The following is a 23,851-nucleotide window of genomic DNA, read 5'->3' on the forward strand; positions in this document are numbered from 1 at the left end:
CACAGTAATAGTGCCTCTTAGTGACCCCCCTCACAGTAATAGTGCCTCTTAGTGACCCCCCTCACAGTAATAGTGCCTCTTAGTGACCCCCCTCACAGTAATAGTGCCTCTTAGTGACCCCCCCTCACAGTAATAGTGCCTCTTAGTGACCACCTCACAGTAATAGTGCCTCTTAGTGACCACCTCACAGTAATAGTGCCTCTTAGTGACCCCCCTCACAGTAATAGCGCCTCTTAGTGACCACCTCACAGTAATAGTGCCTCTTAGTGACTCCCCTCACAGTAATAGTGCCTCTTAGTGACCCCCCTCACAGTAATAGTGCCTCTTAGTGACCCCCCTCACAGTAATAGTGCCTCTTAGTGACCCCCCTCACAGTAATAGTGCCTCTTAGTGACTCCCCTCACAGTAATAGTGCCTCTTAGTGACCCCCCTCACAGTAATAGTGCCTCTTAGTGACCCCCTCACAGTAATAGTGCCTCTTAGTGACCCCCCTCACAGTAATAGTGCCTCTTAGTGACCCCCCTCACAGTAATAGTGCCTCTTAGTGACCCCCTCACAGTAATAGTGCCTCTTAGTGACCCCCCTCACAGTAATAGTGCCTCTTAGTGACCCCCCTCACAGTAATAGTGCCTCTTAGTGACCCCCCTCACAGTCATAGTGCCTCTTAGTGACCCCCTCACAGTAATAGTGCCTCTTAGTGACCCCCCTCACAGTAATAGTGCCTCTTAGTGACCCCCCTCACAGTAATAGTGCCTCTTAGTAGGCACCTCACACTAATAGTGCCTACACATTCCCCCGCTGAGTCATAATGCTGTTTTCATGTAGTAGAACAGAAAAACAACCTATACTCAGCTCTCTCACTCTGCTCGCCACTCGGTCTGCGCTCCTTCAGTCCCCTATTCAGTTCTGGATAGCACAACCACATGATTGCTCAGGCCAATCCCTCAGGACTCGTATGGCTAGTAATAGAAGATACCAGAATTGGAGCAGCACATACTGAGCGGTGGAGGGAGTGAAAGGGGTGAGCATATAGACGGTTTTTAATTTGATTGAATTCCCAGTGGCCCATGTGGAGCCAGTGTCCTGCCCCCCAGAGGGACAGCTCCCACAACCTGGGGCCATCCTGCTGAATGCTTTAAGCCTTTTATGAATATGCACAATGTTCAAAGTCTATTGCAAAACATTTACACTTTACCTGACTATCGAGATCCGTCACCGTGAGACTCAAATTGAATAACTGCTTATTCACAAAATTCAGCATTGCCTGAAAGAAAGGAAGTCACATGACCTAATTATAACAGCTCCTTCTTTATAAAGCTCCAACATAGTCTGCAACCATAATACACTAACATGAGGACCTTCTTCTAATTCTGACATCTTAATAGAGAAGTACAGTTAACACAGATATTCTGACACCTCAAAGTGACATTTCAGTACCTGTTATTGGTGATGGCCCATATATATATATATATATATATGGCTGGTGTAAAATAACTTTACCTGTTTCACATCGTCTACTTTATCTGGCGTAAGTTCAAAAAGATGATCAAATCCGTCCTCTAGAAAAGTATACACAAAACAAGTGCATAAGTCCCAAACTTAGTAATGAACTGCAAGAAGTATGCATGAAAATGCAGCAAATGCATTGAGCTACCTTGTTCCTGTGTTCCCATGACAACACTTCCTGCCTGTTCTTTGATATTATTTAAATCCATAGACTAAAAGCAGATCCTGATCAGACCCAACTCACTGGCGGATGGGTGGAGCCTCATCTACGCAAAATATAGCATTGCATGCTGGATATTCAAGTGGAGGGTCATGCTTTAATGAACAGGCATACTGGGTTGGCCAGAGTAGGAGCTGCTCTAACAGATGCATGCATGACTCCATGCTCAGCGCAGGGTCTCTGTCTGCTCTGCCCTCCATCATCCAAAAGTTGGACAGCAGGTCATAAGTTGAGAAGAGCTAAATAGGTAAGGGGGCATTATGAGGGCTGGGCTGACATTTGCACCCAGTAAACCAGGACAGGTTGCAGGGATCACTGAGTCTTGGGGGGGCCACTCAGGGATGGGATCAATCTGGTTCTTGTTCTTTGAAATCAATTATATCCACGTCTAAGACGTGGATACAATCCACTAAGACAGCAGCGTTGTAAGAAGCTGAGCACTTCCTGCTCTGCCACCTGGCACCTTTTGTATCGCACAGGTGGCACAATGATATAATCACATCACTTGTGTCGTTCCACATGATCCTCACTAGAATAGGCCATGGCAGAGGAGCAGGACACCATACGAGCATGATGGAGATGGGTGAATTTATCATTTTATTGCTGGAGCTCTTTGGGGATTTATTAATTGCTCAGGGGGCACAATGTGGCCTATAAATTACTAAGGGGAACACAAGAGCGTCTATACATTACCAAGGGAGCAGAAAACAACCTTTAATTTACGAAGGGGGCAGAGTGTGGCCTATAAATTGCTAAAAGATCAGAATAGGGCCTAAAAATTGCAAAGGGAGCAGAAAATGGCCTATAAATTACTAAGGAACACAAAGGGGCCCTTTAAATTACTAAGGAAGCAGAGTGTGGCCTATAAATTGCTAAGGGAACAAAAAAAGGGCTTAAAAATTACTAGGAAGCAGAATCTGGCCTAAAAATTACTAAGGGAGCAGAAAATGACCTAACATTTACCTAGGGCACAGAATGGGGCCTAAAAATTACTAAGGGAGCAAAAAAGGGGCCTATAAATTACTAAAGAAGCAGAATGATGCCTATAAATTACAAAGGGGACACAGCGGGGCCTATAAATTACTAAGGTGGTAGAGCAGGGTCTATAACTTATTAACACATAATGGTGTAGACCAAGAAACTAGTAATAAAGCACAAGTCTTTGATGGTCATGCACATACACAAATATTGTCGGATTCTTTTCTCCATTTTTATTGATAATACCGGCTTTAAAAAAATGTTTCGAAGCATTGTAGTTTTTTCTTCCGTAGTGCTGGGGACACACGCTGTAAGAAAGCAGAGCGGCCGGGGGGGGGGGGTTGGAGAAATACCTGCTGTTTCTATACTTAATATAACCTTAACTATGACCTACAATTCCTCACTCGATTCTTAGATCCGCTTTAAGGAGGCACAGGCCAATCCTCTTACAGGATCCATCTTTAACACAGCTTATCCCCCAAAACTCCAAATCCCTTTTAAAAGATCCCGTTCCCTGATGAATACTCTAATACCTTGTAAGCTACACTGGAAGACATCAAGCACCTCCTAACTTCTTTCCACATATAGTAGGCAACAAAATGCAACAAGAGAAACTGTAAATGCTGTACGAACATTAAGAATCGGGCAACCAAATTCACCAGGAAGTCAGTCTCAAAATCAGGTCCCATAGGAATTGTTCCTCGAATTTCGTGATTTACTATAATGCTCTTGTAGATAAGAGCAACTTTGATCCCTTCTCCATAGTAGTATTGGAACAATTCCATTTCTATCGGTTCAGTCTATCCGGCTGTTGGATACTCTGTAGGCCGGTCCTCTCCAGGCTTCTCTATGCTCTACAGCTGCTTTCAGTTGCCTGATGTCCCTTCCTGTGTCCTTCTTGGTGGTGTCCACCCAACGTGTCCTTTGTCTTTCCTGTTTCCTTTTACCACTGACCGTTCCAAGTAGCATCTCTTTTTCCAGTAAATTCGCCCTCATCCCGTGCCCAAAGTTAGTCAGTCTCTGTCTGGTGATCTTGCCTACCAGGGCCACGTCTGGGTCGATACGGTCCAGGACAGCTTTGCTGGTGACCCAGCTGCCCAGGGGATTCGTAGAAGTGTTCCCCAACACCACGGCTCAAAAGCATCAATTTTTCTTCTGTTTGCTGTCCTCAATGTCCACCACTCACAGCCAGATGTTGCAATCGGGAAGACGATGGCTGTGATTAACCCTCAATGGATGGTGGCTGAGACATCGTTGCACTTCCATATTGGGTCCATGCTCACCACACCCCAGTGCTAATTGACAATTTAACTCACCCGTTGAGGTGACATGATAATCAATGAGGGACCCAAGAAATGCAAACTACTAACCACCCAAATGTCACTGACAGATTTCGGACACTAAAGAAGGGAGAAATGTTCTGGATCTATAAACCACCCCCCCCCCCCCCCCCCCCCCCGTCTCCTGTGGGCCTGAATGCAGAACTGGAAAATGCTTTTTGATAACTGATACAATTTTATTTGCAATTTTATGTCAAATGCCAGTAATAACTACCAATGCATGCCATGGTCCGATTATTCCCACTCCTTTTTTTATCTTTTGCGCATATTCATCAAAGGGTCGCGCCTTATTCCCAGGTTTTTGGTCTACACCATTCTGTATTAATAAGTTATAGGCCCTGCTCTACCACCTTAGTACTTTATAGGCCCCGCTGTGTCCCCTGAGTAATTTATAGGCATCATTCTCCTTCTTTAGTAATTTTTAGACCCCTTTCTACTCTGAGCTACAATTTAGTAATTTATAGGCATTTCTTTGCTCCCTTAATAAGGGAACAGAGCGGGGCTTATAAGAAGGCCCATGTAAATCTGGCCCCATTTTCGTTCTTTGCAAGCTGGGAAGTATGGACACCCCATGACATCCCCCCTAATAGGACATATGAGCAGAGGCTATCATCCAGACACAACCCGCCTTAATTTACATAAAACTAGAATGCCCCTTTAAATGACACAATCGGCTCTGCTACATCTGTTTGCCAATACAAGTTTTCGAGAACTTCTTGCCTAAAAAATGCCTCTTCTTATCGCTACCCGTTCTGTTAACTCTTGTCATCTTCTGCCGTCAGTACTGCTCACAGAGAGGAGACATGGCAGCCTGACAGCATAAATATGTTCTCAGCCATTTCTCACATCTGTGTCAATTATTGTCTATTCTGCACCATCCTAAAATGCATTTTTAGCATCCCATATAGTTGCCAAGGCAACCGTGGACGGGTCCGGCCTCTCGCAATGAGACGCCGCTCCTTCCTGCAGGGTCAATGCATTTAGCTCCATCCAATCCAGCAGCCTGTAAGAAGAAGTAACGGGGGCCATGAATTAAACATAATATCACTTACTGTGACACGCGTCGTCGTCGGCGCTGAAATGAGCCGTGGGAAGACATTCAGATGCAAAATGTGTTTTAATGAGTAGAACAAACAAGTGGAAAATATCAGTCAACAGGTCAAAAGCTGTAAAACAACATACCAATACGGAAATCATGAGAACGACAGCAGGAGGCGAGCGCTCACCGGCGCAACAAGAACATATTCTTAAAGTGAACTCAACCTTAAGATAAGCTTAGTGCAGAGGGGAAATGTAGCAACTTTGCAACAAAGTAACTCTCCTGCGGTTGGATGGGAACCATCAACAAGTTGTGCTGATGGATCTGTTACATTTATTACATGTCTGTTTGGTAGCTTAAAGGGTAACAAAACTTTTTAAGAAACATTGAGCCGTCATAGTGACATGTCAGAAGTTTTGATCAATAGGGATCTGGGAGCTGAGACCCCCACTGATCGCTAAAAGGAACGGAAACAACCACTCATGTGAGCACTGCGTCTGTTCGTCTGTTTCCATCACTGCTCGGAGCAGTGTACAGGTTCCATAGAAAGTCTACGGAGTCCATAGACTACTGGCAATGACAGCCAAATGGGTACAGCGCTCAGCTGAGCACTTCTGCCTGTACGATGGGGGTCTCAGCACCCGGATCAAAACTTCTGATGTCACTATAACATGTCAAAAAGTATAACTAAACTTTTTAAAAACTTAAAGGGGTTGTCCCGCGGTCCATTGCCGATTCCAGCCTCCTGATTGGCTGGAATCGGCACGTGACGGGGCGGAGCTACACGGAGCCCCATTGAGATAAGAAGAAGACCCGGACTGCGCAAGCGCGGCTAATTTGGCCATTAGACGGCGAAAATTAGTCGGCTCCATGGAAACGAGGACGCTAGCAACGGAGCAGGTAAGTGAAAAACTTCTTATAACTTCTGTATGGCTCATAATTAATGCACAATGTACATTACAAAGTGCATTAATATGGCCATACAGAAGTGTATAGACCCACTTGCTGCCGCGGGACAACCCCTTTAAGTATTTAACCATGCCCTGCTAAACGGGTCTAATTGACAACTCACCTCTCACCCTGCTGCTTAAAGGAATATTCCCGTTTTTGAAGGGGTTCTCCAGTTATAAACAATTGATGGCCTATCCTCAGGATATGCCATTAATAGTAGATCAGCAGCCCTGCAACCCCCACTGGGCAGCTATTCTCTGAACTGATGCACTCATGCACTGAGTTGATTTCTGTAGTAAGCAGACAGCTCCATTCCCATTGCAGTGGTGAGGCTTGGTATTACATTCACTTCAACGGGAACTTGGCATTCAATACCATGCCTGGCCACTGCAGTGAGAACAGAGCCATCTGCTTCATACAAAAATCAGCTCAGGGCACAAGCATAGCTCCAATTCAAAGAATATTTGACCGGTGGAGGTTCCAGGGCCGCCAATCTACTATTGATGACCTATCCTAAAGATATGCCATCAATAGTTTACAATATTTCTGGCAAACGCTCAGGATATGCCATAAATGGCTGAGTGTCCTACTTTTGAGACCCTCACCTGCAATCCTAACTCCATAGAATCCTAGATTGGTAGAGTTAGAAGGACCCCCAGGGTCATCGGGCCAGACCCCCCTGCTCAGAGCAGGATCACTAAATCATCCCAGACACATGTCTGTCCAGCCTTTGTTTGAAGACTTCCATTGAAAGAGAACTCCCCACCTCCTGTGGCAGCCTGTTCCACTCATTGATCCCCCTCACTGTCTAATATCTAATCTGTGTCTCCTCCCTTTCAGTTTCATCCCATGGCTTCTAGTCTTTCCTTGTACAGATGAGAATAGGGCTGATCCCTCTGCACTGTGACAGCCCCTCAGATATTTGTAGACAGCTATTAAGTCTCCTCTCAGCCTTCTCTCCTGCTAAACATTCCCAGATCCTTTACCCATTCCTCATAGGACATGATTTACAGACTGCTCACCCTCCTGGTAAGGGCTCACACCCACTTGCACTTTTTCAATGCTGCGATATCGCTGCGGTCTTTTAAACGCAATTGTCCATGGAACTTTCTAATGTTAAAAACGCATCGCAAGCTTGTCCTTTGCAATTTTTGACAATTGTGTAAAAAAACGCTGCGAACGGGAAGAGCGATGCAGGTGAGTATAGCCGGCTTAACTATTTGTATTGCAGTGGCGAATTTAGGGACAGTTTGTCTGCCCCTGCCGCCCCTATTATAATTTGTCAGTAGTTGGGTGGGTGGAGAGTGGGATATGCCACCTACCGCCTGGGACTGTGGGGCAGCGCCCCAAATCCAAGCCTGTCATGCACAATCCAGGACAGTTGGGAGGCATGTTAACGGGGTTTTCTGAGACTCAACTATTGCTGACGTGTTCTCAGGATAGATCATCAATAGTTGAATAGTGAGGTCTGCATTTCATAAACACCGCTGATAGAAGCTGATAGCTCCATTCACATTGCAGTGGTCTGGGTTGGTATTGCAGGTACTGAATTCAGTGAGAGCTATCAGCTTCTGGTTCCATCTGCAATGACAGCTGCCACAAAAACAGATGATTGCTTTGGGTCCTGATCGACATTTGATGACCTACCCTGAACATAAGTTATCAATTATTAAGTCCCGGAAAACCCCTTTAAAAAGTCCGATAACACATAGCGGAAATTCTGCGGATATTCCACAATGGAAAAATCGATGGCACAATTCGCAGCATTTACGCATCAAGAACCACACAATGAGGCCTTCCTCACATGGGCATATCTGCACGTGCAATACGGGGAGAATATAATATATTGATTACAATGGATTTGTTCACATTTAGATATGATAGATAGATATGATATGAGATAGATAGATAGATATGAGATAGATAGATAGATAGATAGATAGATAGATAGATAGATAGATAGATAGATAGATAGATAGATAGATAGATAGATATGAGATAGATAGATAGATAGATAGATAGATATGAGATAGATAGGGGATAGATAGATAGGAGATAGATAGATAGATAGATAGATAGATAGATAGATATGATATGATATGATATGATATGATATGATATGATATAGATAGATAGATAGATAGATAGATATTAGATAGATATGAGATAGATAGGAGATAGATAGATAAATAGGAGATAGATAGATATGAGATAGATAGATAGATAGATAGATAGATAGATAGGAGATAGATAGATAGATAGATAGATAGATAGATAGATAGATAGATAGATATGAGATAGATAGATAGATATGAGATAGATAGATAGATAGATAGATAGATATGAGATAGATAGATATGAGATAGATAGATAGATAGATAGATAGATAGATAGATAGATAGGAGATAGATAGATAGATAAATAGGAGATAGATATGAGATAGATAGATATGAGATAGATAGATAGATATGAGATAGATAGATAGATATATAGATAGATAGATAGATAGATAGATAGGAGATAGATAGATAGGAGATAGATAGATAGATAGATAATAGATAGATAGATAGATAGATAGGAGATAGATAGATAGATAGGAGATAGATAGATAGGAGATAGATAGATAGATAGATAGATAGATATGAGCTAAAGAGATAGATAGATAGATAGATAGATAGATAGATAGATAGATAGATAGATAGATAGATAGATAGATAATAGATAGATAGATATGAGATAGATAGATAGATAGATAGGAGATAGATAGATAGATAGACAGGAGATAGATAGATAGGTAGATAGATAGATAGATAGATAGATAGATAGATAGATAGATAGATAGATAGATAGGAGATAGATAGATAGATAGATAGATAGATAGATAGATAGATAGATGGGAGATAGATAGATAGATAGGAGATAGATAGATAGATAGATAGATAGATAGATAGATAGATAGATAGATACTTACCGGCTTCTGGTAATAAACTCAATAGCTTTTCCGGTCTTCATTCCGGTTTTCGTTGGCTATGATATTGGAAACATCAGATCACTCATTGTCAGCCAAAGAAAATGTCAAATTTAATTGACGCAAGAAGAAAATACGCTCGCCAAAGACACGCAGTATCCTTACTAAAACATGACCTTTAAAAGGACTGGCTAACGATCACCATATGGTCATGGAAACATGAGCTTGGGTGAGTTTTCTGGAACACAAATTCTGTATGTATTGTGAATGACCTGGAGCCGCCAGGGGTAACACTCCCCTCTACAAGGGTTGTTTGGAACAATAACCACCATTAGAACAATTAAAGGGCCTGTCACCCAGCTTCCCCAGACACCATAATGACTACCTGCTGCCACCACTAGGTGGAGCTCACTGCAGGACAAGCGTCTGGAGCAATTCAATGCTGGATACATTCCTCGCTGTCATTGCGGACCCCACTGCAGTTGGGAAGTTAAAAGGTGAAAGTTTTATAGCATTCGAATAAATTAAGGGCCCATAACTGAGCCATGGCCATAGGTGGAGGCCCACATGACAGGGGCTATCTAGTGAGCATGGAAGCTTAAGGGTAAATAATTGAGGGGGAGGGATACCGGGGTGGAGTTTAGGGCATAAAACTGATGTGTGGGAGCGCCACTTTATGCAGGAAAATTAGTGGCTGTCAACCACACAGACGTTAGTTCTTCCTGCAAATTACCAACCATGTCAGAAGTAGGAGCAGTCCTGGAGCAGCTCCGTGCTGCTGCCGGCATCCATGGTCCAGATTGGCTGAAGGAGCAAGTGGTGGGAGTCCTTCGCAGTGCTGGCACAAACAGTTGCTTCCTCTCCTGTCCCTAATCGGCGTCCATGCAGAGCTAAGCCACCCACATGCCTTAGCCCTGAGATGGCGCCTTAGGTCCGGCGGGATCCGAGGAACTCTACCAAGGGCCCTTCAGGCAACGTCTCCTACTTTGCTCCTCACAGCAGGGAGGAATCCTCATAAATGAGTTCAGTGGTGGGTGGTAGGCTTTGTTCCAAAGTGGGGGCATAGCCTATCACCTCTGATGCTGGTGGTTGTCTTAGCCCAGTGGTGAGCTCCTCTGGATAGGTCCTGGTCAGGGAGCTCACCTGTCATGGATTGGAGTGCAGAGAGGAAGGACGGCCCTCGGCAGTGCAGTTAGTGGTGCAGCAAGCTGGGAAGAGCGGACAGCAGGTGGCTGGCCCAGCTTACCATGAGAGGGTTCCTTAATCCTGGGCCTCTTCTAAAGCCTCATCAGCATCATCCACCTTGGCTGCAGGCCAAATACAGAAATGTCCTCCATATGCAGTGGGCAAAGATTCTTAGGCGCAACAGCGGGACCTTCCAGAATTCGAGTTAACCGCTGGTGGACTCACAGCTTCTGCACAGCCCGGTGAGTATGTGTCCATGTTTTTTCTGTGGATTCCTGCTGATCAGACTGCATTCGGTGGGGAGGGGGTAGAACAAGAGTACCTGGGGATAATGTCTGGGTCAGGTGTTAGCTATAGTGGGGAAGATCTGAGGAAATTGTTGGGTTACATTAAGGGGTTGTTAGCTCGGTACAAGAGAGGATATGGGTTAGGGGTGTTAGGTGACCCTTCTCCAGTTTCGGCGTGGATGACCCCTCTGGTCCCTTCAGTGGTGGGGGACAGCGGGTCCATTTCTGGGAGTCAGCTAGTAGCCGATGCACAGCAGGCATCCGGGTTGACAGTATATGTTCAGACAGAAAAGGACCGTGAAGGGATCCATCTGCACGACAAAGCTAAGGGTGAGGCATACGTATGCTTTGAGGGTCCACTGGGAGCACTCTTAAAGAAAGAAGTAAGGGAAAATATTTGGCGGGACGAATATGTGGAGAGATTTTCGCTCCTCCCGTTGGAGAAGTTTAACTTAGAAAAAGGGAAGAAGACTGGGTCAAAAAAGGAGGAGGAGAAGAAAAGATTTGATCCCACAGACATTTACGAACAGGCGGCAGGCATTATCTATCCTTTGGAGAAAGGACACTGGACAATCGTTCGGCTCTTTTCTGTTCTATGGCCGCTATTGGGGGAGGCCAGACTTGGCTTTGATATGATGAACAGTTTAGGCAACAAAAAGCTTTTCGTCCCAATATTAGATGGGACCACAGGGACATTGGCTTTAAGAGAGGGAAGGGAGAAGGAACAACTAGTGCTGGGCAAAGCAACGACTCCGGTGAGACATTCAGAGATTGTCCCATATTTAAGTAGGTTCCCTTCTAGGGCCAAGGTGCAATACGTTATTCAGCTTTTCATGATAGCTTTCAGATTTCACCCCCTTTGCATCAGGTTCCCTTTTCAGCTAAGAATTTACAGTCTGCCTTTCCACATCCAGACATTGTCCAAGACGAGCTACAAAGGGAAGTGCTTTGGGGTCGCATTTCCTGGCCTTTTAGCTCACCTCCTTTTTCAAATGTGGTCGTTTCTCCACTAGCGGTAGTCCCCAAGAAGGGTCTGAAGAAGTTTAAGATCATACATCATTTCTCATACCTAAAAGGGGCAACGGTCAATGACGGCGTAGACCCGGAGCTATGTTCAATGGTATATATGTAATTTGATGTGGCTGTTAATTGGGTGCTATTGGCAAAGACCAATTTGAGTTGGTATTTAGGCTTCTCCCAGTACATCCGGAGAGCATTTGTTTGCTAGGGTGTTATTGGAACGGGTCATAATTTGAAGATCATGTTGTATCATACCCATGGGGAGAGTTTTTGTCAAAGCTTGGTGGGGGCCATATGTGGGGTTTAAAAAAGAAACACAAAGCAGACTTGGAGGTATGGATGGCATTTCTTGATCGATATGATGTGAAGTCGTTAATGATGGTGGAGACCATTGACAATTTTAACTGTGAACCCGGGGCGTAACTTTAGGTGATGGAGGGGATGCGGTTGCACCCAGCCCCAGGAGCCTTGGAAGCCCATAAGGCCTCTCCTCTCCATATAGGGAGCCCAGTACTATGAATAAAGAATTATAGCTGGGGGCTCCATTACAGATTTTGCATTGGGGCCCCGAATCTTCAAGTTACACCTCTGCTGTGAACTGTGGCTGAAGCTTCTACTGCAGGCTGGTCAGTAGCGAAGGTGAACTGTTTGCCTCCTTGGCTTTCGGTTTTAACATAAGGGGGTTCCGGGAAGGGGAAAATACATTTTTAGTAGGCCATGCCCTGAGGGGTTTTCGATGGGAAAAAGTGCAGAAGAATAAATGCAGGCCCGCTTCTTTCCAGTTGCCAGAATGTTTGGAGGCAGAGATAGATTGCATTTGTCATAATCATTATGAAGCAGGTTTTTTTGTCTCACTTTTTCTTTAGCCTTTTTTGGGGCTCTGAGGGGGGGGGGGGGATTGGTGTCTCTCAGCAGCAGATCAGAGGATAGGCTTATTGAAGAGTATGTAGTGCCATTGGGAGATCATACTGAAGTTTCGGTTCACGCTCCAAAACTGATCAGTTATGCAATGGACATTGGCTTGTTCTTGAAGAGGTACCATGGGTGCTAATGTGCCCGGTAGATTGTCTGCGCGGACAGCTGTGGGTAAAAAAGGTTATACTGTCTGATAGAGTGGTTTAGGCACCAGATTTTGGGGCTACATCGATCTCCCCTCATCTTTGTATAATGGCTGTATAATGTTTTTACATAAAACATTATTTGTGTTCAATGTTGTGCAAATAAAATGGCCAAATTTATCCAAAAATATCCAAGTAAGAAAAGAAATAAAGTAATCCGTCTTACCTCCACTACAATCACTTCTACAGACACATTTTGCGGAAGTGGCAGACGAGGCCGAAAATGTTGGGCCAGGGCAACAAGTAGATGTAGGGTGGCAAGGAGGTCCTTATTATGGATCGCTGGAAGAAAGGAAAACATGGACATTAAACCGCCTATAATGTCTATGCCTCGCTGCAGTAGAGTTTTGATGTTACAATCCCTGTTTTGAAGACATCGGGCCTCATTTATCAAAATGAACACTTAGGGCGAGCACCCACTGGCGTTTTTTTACCTGCGTTTTTCGTTTTGCGTTTTTCCTGCACAGGCATAGAGATAACATGTGTTCCTGTCCACTGGCGTTTTTTTTGCGTTGCGTTTGCGTTTTTAACATAGGAACTGTCAGTTGCATATGTGTCCTTATTTTTCTCCATGGAAATTAATGGAAAAGCCGCGAAAACGCCGCGAAAAACGCCGCGAAAACGCCGTGGAAAACGCTGCGTTTTTTTCCCGCGGAAAACGCAAACGCCAGTGGGTGCTCGCCCTAAATCTGTCTTTATTTTAGTCCATTAAGGACCAAGCATGTAAAGTAAATTTGTAAATTGGTAAAAATACGGAGGGGGTTTAAAGTCCCTGCTTCTGCAATAAATCAGAAGCATGTCGGATTGTCAGCTGTTAGTCACAGCTGATAACCCAGAGGAGAAGGCAAGAGGGATTTTTAACCCTTTCTTCCTCCTCCTTTCTTTAGTACACAGCACTCAATGAGTGCTATGTACTAAAAAGTCAAAGTGGAAGTATAACTTCCACTACACAAGCCGGCAGTCACATGACCGCTAGGATCCCCTGTCACAGCAGAGCTACAGGGTCTTAGCAGACAATGATCAGCTCTGCCAGTGACTATTGTCACTACAGGTGAAGTTTTCTCCTGTAATTGGGGCTCCTATGGATGCCCGAGCTACAGTGGGAAAGTGTCAAAATAAAAAAAATGCATTAAAAAAGTGGATGCCCCCCAGAGGCCATGAGGGACCTAGATGGTAAAAAAAAAATTACATGCATAAGTAGCTACAAATATGTTTGTATATCCTGTGTACATTCTTTCTGATACTTGCTTGTTTCCATACTGTGATATGTTTGCTGAGTCGATATTCTAGACTCGGTTTGTTAAATGTTTGAAAATGGTTTAATTTAAGAAAGAATTATTAAAAAAAAACAAAACTAAATTCTGCCCTTTTTTAAAAATGTTATTTTATGGAATGAATCCCAGTATAAATGACGTATTATGACGAAAGCAAAAATGTTTATATATTTTGCACAATTAAAACCCTTTCTCTTGAAGAAAAATGTTTTTGGATCGCTGCATTCAAAGTCCCGTAATGGAACTCTGTGAGGGATTGTCTTTTGTGTAACGAGCTGTAGTTTTAATTGCTACCATATTGGGTTAAATATGGCTTTTTTTCACTTTTATTGCTTTTTTTAGGAGGCAAAGTGAACAAAATAAGCATTTTGGCTCAGTTTTTTAGGTTGTTTTTTTACAGTTTTTAAATAGGGTGTTCAATGTAATGTAAAGGTCGTTACAGACACAATAATACCAAATATGTGGGAGTTTTTTTTAATATTTATACAATAGAGGGGAAAGTGGTTTTTTTGTTACTATTTTCTACTTTGTTTTACTTTTTTTATTTTATTTTTTATTATCCCTGCAGGGAACTTGAACCACAAAAGCTATGATCGCTGTGATAATGCATTGCAGTACAGAAGTACTGCAACGCATTATCACTTACAATAGCGATCACAGACCATGACAGGTCCAGACGCCATTGTCTGGCATACGGTCTCCATGGCAACCCATTGGTCCTCCACTATTGCATAATGGAGGGTTGATGATGTCACAAAGGGAGCGTGTTCCCTCTGTAAACTCTATACATGCTGTAATCTACACTGATCGAGGCATGTAAGTGGTTAACAGCAGAGATCGGTGTTCTCACTGATCCCCACTGTTGCAGCGGGAGGCCGGCCCCCGCTGTGGGATGACATGGGCTCCCTTCAGTGGGCGATTATGTCTGAAATTCACAATAAAATAGTACATGCTGCGGTTTTTTTTGTTCAGACCGTTTGCCCGATAAAAAATAAATCGTATGTGTGATTATAACCATTTCTAATGATATTCTTCATTTTTGTCCAATTTTTACGGACAGAAAATCAGACAGAAAAAATGTTTGTGCCGGGTGTAACGGCAGGGCGGCATCTGGGCACATGAACCGGAGGGGCAGGGCGGCATCTGGGCACATGAACCGGAGGGGCAGGGCGGCATCTGGGCACATGAACCGGAGGGGCAGGGCGGCATCTGGGCACATGAACCGGAGGGGCAGGGCGGCATCTGGGCACATGAACCGGAGGGGCAGGGCGGCATCTGGGCACATGAACCGGAGGGGCTCCACAAGGTCCCTCCGCCCCATGTAGAGACGTGACAGATGGGGGCGCAGTCACAGACTTTGCCGCAGGCCTCCGGCTGAGACGGAGGGATGCGTCGCATGCGATACGCCTTCAAATTTGTTTGGAGAGACGGCTGATATTTTTGTCTTCCTTTCACAATATTTTTGAGCTGAGATCTGCTTCGGCTGACGTCGAGGCTGCACGGTTGTCAGGGAAACTATAATTATCCGCCGCCATCCTATTGTATAATATCCCATGCTCTTTTTTTCTGCTCGGTGTGATGTGACGGCGCAGCGTTCCCATTACTGGGTGAAGTGAGCCATCTGTTGATCTGGATTTTGATTCATCCATCATTCCTCAGTTACATGTTCATTTCTGCTCGTCTTGATTTGGCAGCCGACATTTTACAAAATGTGCGCGGTCCGACCCGTCTCGCCATGGCTTCGTGAAAACTTTGTCAGAAGAGACCTGAACCTATTACTACCGTACGGGGATGTGGAGTGGAATAGAGGTATCCCACGGAATTCTTACATGGCCTCAAATAGGGCAATTAAAGGGGTTGTCCAACAGGGGCTGGCTGGCAAATTTTAGCATTGGGGGGAAGCACACATCACTGGTCCATAAGTAGCAGCCCACCCTAACGCCACTTTCAGATAGCCGTGTGAGCTGCACATAAGAACTCGAATCAGACATCCTGTCCGTGTGCTGCTGTTGTGCGGGACAGTAGGCATTGCAAGGTCCATGATATGGACCACAACAAGGCATGCTGTGATGATCTTTTCACATGGACCCAACGTGTTTATGTATTTATGTATTTAACATAAATACAGCACCAGAACCAAGCTTATAAGAAAAAAAAGCACTAGAACCAAGGTCATTGCATGAATACAGCTCCAGAACAAAGCTCATACATACAGCGCCAGAACCAAGCTAATAACATAACTACAAAACCAAGCTTAGAACATAAAGTGCCACAACCAAGCTAGTGGCATAAATACAGTACCAAAACCGGGAACTATATTTTTTCCCTGCATGGCCATTTTCAGACGAGCCTATTAAAGGTGCAATTTATAGATACGTGTCCCAACCCGACCACCTGACGCAAACTCACAGCATCGTATGTATCTATGAAGTGAGCAGGTAAGAGTAGAAGCAGGAACATGCGAAGAACTCATTGGGCCCCATAACAAAACGCAGACACCCCCCCCCCCCAAAAAAAAAAACCCCAACATCAACATCTTCAGCTCTAGCATACCTATAAATAATAGTTATCATATAATATACTCCGATATCAGCTCTGCACGGTGATATCATTACACTGCAGTTATCTCCAGTGATCACAGGTGATGTCCTCTCTCTTCAGAGTTGTCTGTATTTGGTTTTCTTCTCTGAGTCCAGACCAAAACTAAGATTTCTTTCAGCCATGAGTTCTGCACACTCTCCCCATCCTGCTGCTGCAACCCCTAATGAACTTCTCAGTGCTCCCCTATAATAATAGTGCTCCTGCTGTGGTCCCACTAAATAATAGTGCTCCTGCTGTGGTCCCACTAAATAATAGTGCTCCTGCTGTGGTCCCACTAAGTAACCATAAGGCTGGCTGTCCACGGGTGAGTGGTCATTGCGAGATCCACGGCGATAAGTCGCTGGCATGACACTCTTTCCATAGCAGAACTATGGAAAGCACAGCCTGACGTCCACATGCGGAAAATCAAAGTGATTCTCGGCTCACGTGATTCAAATCTGTGGGCAGGCAGCCTAATAGTGACCCATCTATAGGACCCCCTCTATTGCCCCAATTAGTAATACTGCTGCTGTAGTGGCCCCAGTCTGTAACAGTAACCCCCACTGTGGGCACAATTAGTAACAGTGCTAAAGTGGTGGCCACAATTAGTAATAGGACTCCCCTCTAAGGCTCCTTGCAATTAATATGTGACACTTCTACTGTGGCCCCTTGCAAATAATATATGATCCCCTCTGTGGCCCTTTGCAATGAATACGGGGCCCTATCTATGGGCACCTGCCATTAACATGGGGCCCCTCTCTGTGGTCCCAGAACTGCAGCAGCTTGTGCCGTGGGCAGGAACATTTTTACACACATGCACTGGCTAAGACTCCCTGTCCATGGCCAAGGTGGAATATCGCTAGCGGGGAAGGAGGGTGGAGAACTGGCAGGTCTCCGCGATGGGCCTATCTAATAGATGGGCTCACCGCGGAGAATTGCAGAATGCGCAATTTGAATCCCATTAGTGGAGAATCGCTATGATTCTCCGCTCGTGGATTTGGGCTGCGCTTTCCAGAGTTCTCCAATGGAAAGTGTGTCATGCGAGGTCTGCGGGTGATTTATGACAACTAACCCGTGGACAGCCAGCCTCACATCACTCATTGTACTCTGAATGTCATATTAATGGCCAGCAAAAAATAATTGTCAGCTGCGTGCCGGCCAGGCAGCCCCACACCAGCAATCATGCATATAATTCCCCCCCATCTGTGGCTCTAGTCTGGCAGCCGCTGCTGCTATAATCAGACCAGGACCCTTGGCCTCCCCCCAGCATCTGCACTGCGTCCAGAATGCTGTCTTCTTGCAGGAACGCAGACACTGGGTAGGACAAATGATCAGGGGTGACAGTCTGATTACAGCAGCAGGGGGCGCCAGACTGGAGCTGCAAACAGAGTGAATTAAATGTATGATTGAAGGTGTAGAGTTTCTGCCAGCTGGAGTCCATTCAGGGGGTCATTATTACTACTGGAGCCACTAATAGGGACACCATTACTACTGAGGCAATTAACAGACAGTAATACTACTACGGCCATTAAAGGGGGCACTATTACTACTTGGGCCACTAAGTTAGACATTATTACTGCTGGGGCTACTATGGGGGACACTGCAACTACTGGAGCTACTATGGTGGACACCGGTACTATTGGGGCCATTATGGGGACACTGTTACTACTGGGGCCAGTACAGGGGTCACTATTCATACCAGGGCCACAAAGGGGGTCACTGTTACTACTGGGGACACTACTATTTCTGGTGATCTGGATTATGGTTTCTCCAGCAGGCTTCAGGGTATTTTGTCGCTTCCGAATTGTATCGTGTGCACACATCGTGGAGCAAATTAGACACAAGCTATCAGCCTCATATCCAAAATGGCTCTCTGCCCAGAAACAGCCAGACAGGGCCTTTTATTGTACAGACACACAATGGGCGTGTAACAGGTTACATCAGTAACATATAAGATTCTCATTTGTCGGATCATATAGAATCTCCTGCCTCTCTGCCCACCCTTCCTCACGTCCGACATAGTGTGGACTTTGTCTGCTTTAGCATGCAGACAGCCTTAAGGAATTCTGTGTAGTTGACAAATCATTGTTTAACTAGCTTGCGTGAGGAGTGGAAGGGGGCTAGGTATTGAACACAGGATATACACAACACTATGGCCCTTAACTCTTAGAGGCTTTTTGTGTAACTTCTATGTACTTAACTAACATTAACATTATACATCCATTGTCTAGCAAATACCATGATTAGATTGTGTGTGTCCTTTAAACTCCTCAGAGCTAAAAGTCATTACAACAGCAAAATACATTTACGTTATACAAATCGATAGACATTTTATACAAAATAATCATCATGTCTATCACACTGGGGCCACTAAAGGGGGCTCATTATTAGGGCCCCCACTGGGGGCACTATTACTATTGTGGACACAATCCCTAGTTAAAAATAAGCCACACCCCAACCACGCCCCCTTTAACCCTTGTGTTTTCTTTTTTTCTGACAAAGGTGGAACCCTAGTCACTAGTGAGAATGTCCTTTACCTTGTTTGTTCCATTTTATTTAATTAAGTGAGCAAGTAAGCGGGTTCTGGTGATTAGAAGTCCTCTAAACATCCCCGACATAGAGAACAGACGTGACTGGGCCTTTGCCAGGGTCTATGCACTTCTTTGTATTACCCAGGCCTGGTGGAACCACACAATCCTGATTGGCCTCCCACTGTAGTGGCCCAGTACATACATTCCTGGCCCCTCCATAAATGTCATACATGTCATGTCTTGTGTTGGTGTGCTATGCAAAAGCTTCTAGTCATTCTGTTATATGTATTGCACAGCTGCAGCATGTGATGGGTTAAGTGTCTGCAAAAGCCTGAAGCTTACCTGTAAATGTATCAATTTATGTCCTGTCATGTAGTAGGAGTGTGAGAGCAGGAAAGGAGATTCTTCTGGGTTTCTGAGAGTGCCAGTCACATAGGGGTACCTTCACCCTTCATGTGGTGAAGATGGAAGAGAGGTTCCCTAGAGTGCATACATCTGTGTTGAGAGAAGAGTGAGCCCCAAGCAGAGAGAGAGGGAGAGAGCGCGAGCTATCAGTAAGTATCATTACTCGAGTTCTTCCAGGCCCTGACTGTTCCCAGGGACCTGAGGTACACCAATTCTTTCTGCGGCTCCATTTATTTACCGCTGAGGGTCATACCGGTGGGTAATGGAACTGTGGCGTCACCCGTGACAACCCTTATCCTTGTTCGCATGTTTATTGGGCATCCCTCACTGAGGGGTGTCCAGAACAGGCCCAGTGCTGCCCTGGCCAAGGCTACGTGTGGGAGGGACCGTGATAAGTGCCGCCGTGACAAGCCAGCATCTTACCCTCCCCGCTCCCTGACGTACGCCCTGTGTCCGGGGTCACCCTACAGGATGCTGCACCACCCTGCCCATTCCCAAACTGGCTTTTGCTACATTTGTACGCCCAACGCTCATCTGCTTCTATGGACAAGCCATGTACCCTGACCCCTCCGTGGGCAGCAACATCCAGGTAGCAATGTATGGGGCATCACCAGAGACGCAGCAGTGTGGGTGACCTTCTTCAGGACTATGTGCCCATTGATTTTTAATCAAACTAAATTGCAAAAATTTACAACATTTAGTGTTCAGTCCAATAAACATTTAAAGCTAAAGCTGCGGCGCCCTTTTAATTATGAGTTATGTAAATGTCCGATGGGATAACACGGGCCCGGTGGACGTTGGCGTGTTATCTGCTAACGTGTGTTATACAATCCAAGCTATATACAGAATGACTTCTCCCGTTCTCTGTTGATTTTCAATAGCGCTCTAATTCCCCATTTTCTTCTGGCTGGGCCCCTCCTGCCATACGTGCGCCAGCAATTAGAGCGAGTTTATACTGGCATCTGCTGCAATACGATATACTGAGGGTATATATTAAATATTATTACCGCAGTGAGGCTTTTAAGCTCTGTAAATGGAGACTTGCGGAGCGCTAACAAAGGCGGTAAAGTGGCCATTTGATACTTGTGGCCCATTTACTGCTTTTACCCGTACGATATTCAGGAAGAGAACAAACAGTTCTGCCGCCATAATAACATATTAGAAAGGTTTCTCAGCAACACTTCCATTGCAACTTCCATAGAAAGCAGGAGCCCTTTGCTGAGATGCGGCTCGTGCGTCTTCAGGGCAACTTTTGTTCATCTTTTAGAGTATAGACAGATGCCGAGCATGACCGGCCTTAGCCGACCCCAGGGCTGCCCAGGTCTCCGGACACTTGTTAGTAGGGGGTGCACCAGGCGGATGTAGCATGGTGGTCATCAAGGGCGTAACTATAGGGGGTGCAGGGGATGCGGTTGCACCCGGGCCCATGAGCCTTAGGGGGGCCATAAGGCCTCTCTTCTACATATTGGGAGCCCAGTACTATGGAAAAAGCATTATAGTTGGGGGCCCCATTACAGATTTTGCACCCGGGCACAGAAACTTCCAAGTTACACCTCTGGTGGTCATCACCCCCCTTGGGTCCACCCAGCCAGATCTTCATCCTCCATGCGGCAGCATCTTGCGGAGCTACATGAATCATCATCCTTCCCCTCTGGTTTTCCAGGTGCCGCTGTCAGTTCATTGGCGCCCCGGCAGCACAATTACTTAGTTCTGCTACAGTATTTATGTTATGAATCTGGGTCTGCATTTATATCTAGTTTGCTTTTGCTGCTGCATTTATGAGCTTGGTACTGGTGCCGTATTTATGTTATGAGCATGGTTCTGGGTCTGTATTTATGTACTGAGATATTTATGTTATAAGCTTGGTTCTAGGACCGTATTAAGGCGTATTTAGAACACTGAGTTGTTCTGGTGTGCGTATGTTGCTGTCTTGCTGTTTTCTGCACAAGCAGAATATAGGCAGACTACATATATATAAAATGTATATTGTATATGTGGGTAGGGTACTATCTAACCTAAGGCCGACCCTGATGACAAGGACTGTACAACCAGGGCCTGGTAACCTATAGGCCTGTGTCCAGGTGGGCTAGAGGAAAGATCATCTACTATTGGGAAAATCTACGTAGGAATGTGATGATCATTGTACATCGATATGAAAATGATGTGTATGAATATGTTAATTAGGTACAATGTTGTGTGAACAAGAGGACGCCGCCAAGAGAGGGACAAGGAATAATCTGCAGAGGGTGCTGGATGTTGTGAGTAGAGCTTCACGATCTTCTGCGTTATTTTCTAAGAGCAGACAAACATTTTAAGGCCCTACATGATTTAGGGCGTGGCCTAGCTGATGGGTGGAGTCTAAGGCGCCAATCTCCACCTACATGCTCAAAAGACATGGGACTTGTTAAAGGACAGATGTAGCATTTTTAATATACTCGCTGAGACACAGAGCTATGGAGATAAGCGGTACCTACAGTTCACGTCCCACGGCTGGCTTTCCTCCAGTTGCAGACATGAAGAGACAGTTTTCAGTATGACTCCCAGCTTCCGTTTCTGGTTGATGGCCGTTAATGTGATTTCTTCCACTTCTATCTTGAGGTCTGAAACCTTTTCTGTGAAGCAGAAGTAAATATAGATTGTCACCGAGATGTTTCATGTACTTGAGATGGGCCGTACCTGGTAATTCAGCTCAACTTTATTCTAATGAATGAGGCTAAGCTGCAATACCAGCACGGCCCATGGACAAGGGTGGCGCTGTTTTTAGTTTTTGATCTCTATAAACTTAATTATATTCGGCAATTTCTTAGCTTATCTCCGTCTGTGACAACCAATATGACCCCAAACATTGACCCTGTTTTTTTGCGATTTTTATTCTTAGAGGGAAATGACTGCATGGTGCGACGTGTTCTAAAACATTGAGATCCTGAGTTTAAATCTGAGCAGAGCAACATCTTCATGGAATTTGTATGTTCCTTTGATGGTCTGGGAAAGTACTGTTTTACCTTGTGGAGAGCGCCAAGTAGGCAGAGAACATTTCATAGACCATGCAATGCTCCCTGGGAAATAAGGTATGCACATGGCAGAAAGAATAATGCCTCTGCAGCACCACTTATTGTTAGGTAGCTGCTTTAAAAATCAATACCCAACCATCTATCAGGCCTTGTAAGATGACTAAGGATATAAGCCAAAGCAGAGACTTCTCTATAAGGGAAGGATGCCCACATATCAACAACTGTTTTAGGGTTCTTTTCCCTCAGCGTTACCCATAGATTTCTAGATGGCTGGGTGAGAAGCCTCTGATGTGGGTATGGGGAATACTGTTTCTCCTTGTAAAGAGTGCAGGTAGGCTTAGGGAGACTTATAGGACATGCAATACTTCCTGGGAAATAAGGTATGCTAATGCCTCTGAAGCACCACCTATTGGCATGTAGCTGGCAGAGTCAGCAGACATAAATTCACTGTGCCACACACTGGCTTGGCTTGAGACCAAATCCAGAGGCAACACCTGAGGTACCCCATTCTTAAACCTTACCCCCACCAATTAGGATGTGGGTTTTGCTGCAAGGCCCCCCGATGGTCACTCTGCATTGGCTCCAGTAATATGGCAGAACACGTTACTGTAGGCCAAGGAACAGTATCTGAGTGTGTGAACAGGATCGTAGTCAGATGGTCCTGCTGGGGTTAGGCAACAGAATTCCGGATGAGGAACAAGCAGATGTTGGGATGCAAAGAATGGGTTCAGCATGGTAAAACAGGCCAGCGCTCAGGGCAGGCAGCGGGCGGAAGCTTGGTCACTATAACAAGCCAAGGTCAGGAGCGGAGACGGGAACACACTCAAGACTAGCAATAGCTGGGGACTGGAAAATCAAGGCACAATTGAAAAGACACCTTTAAGGAGTTGTCCAGTTACAAAATGTCTTCAGCCCAGCGATCCAGCGCTGTCGTCCTGCTGTCCTCCTGGTCTGTGTTGACAGCAGAAGACAAGTAACTGCTGTAGCCAATCGAAGGCTGTAGTGCCACCGCCCGTCTTCCTAGCACTAGCACACACATCCTGGGCGTCATGATGCCAGAAGTGCCGAACGGTGAGGCCGTGGCTTCTGATCACTTGCACCAGTCACTTGACCAAAAGATCCCCAGGGCTGCAGCGCTGGAGGAAGAGTAAGTACCGTTTTCTCTTATTGTCTTTAGTCATTTGGATCTTATTTTATAAAGTCATTTAGTAACTGGACAAGCCCTTTAAGCAGGACCAAAAGACCACAAACTCAGGCACCGTCCATTGGGCAAGGATGCCAGAAGTAGCTATTGATACCAAATTATCGTAAGGTGCACACTGGCCCTTTAAGAAGTGGCTGTGTGTGCCCTCCAGGCCACTGTCAGTGGGCAAGCAGACACTGAAGCAGGTTGCCTGGGGAATATCAGCGCTGGACCCGTGCCATGGCTGCCGGGAAA

The 23,851-nt window shown here is 45.2% G+C and overlaps 1 protein-coding gene across 2 annotated transcripts in view; it reads right to left on the minus strand.

The window, feature by feature from the left end:
* PARVG (parvin gamma) overlaps positions 1 to 23,851 on the minus strand; it is a 55,401-nt gene that overhangs the window by 23,556 nt on the left and 7,994 nt on the right. For both annotated transcript variants that reach the window (XM_066590195.1, XM_066590194.1), the window contains exons 5-10: positions 21,877 to 22,014; positions 12,779 to 12,894; positions 9,006 to 9,061; positions 5,097 to 5,119; positions 1,501 to 1,559; positions 1,196 to 1,264 (exon numbers count right to left, since the gene is read on the minus strand). In XM_066590195.1, the coding sequence (XP_066446292.1) occupies positions 1,196 to 1,264; positions 1,501 to 1,559; positions 5,097 to 5,119; positions 9,006 to 9,061; positions 12,779 to 12,894; positions 21,877 to 22,014 (461 nt within the window). The remainder of the gene's footprint in view (positions 1 to 1,195; positions 1,265 to 1,500; positions 1,560 to 5,096; positions 5,120 to 9,005; positions 9,062 to 12,778; positions 12,895 to 21,876; positions 22,015 to 23,851) is intronic.

Source organism: Eleutherodactylus coqui, chromosome 2 (genome assembly GCF_035609145.1).
Source record: "Eleutherodactylus coqui strain aEleCoq1 chromosome 2, aEleCoq1.hap1, whole genome shotgun sequence".
In the NCBI taxonomy this organism is placed as follows: Eukaryota; Metazoa; Chordata; class Amphibia; order Anura; family Eleutherodactylidae; genus Eleutherodactylus; species Eleutherodactylus coqui.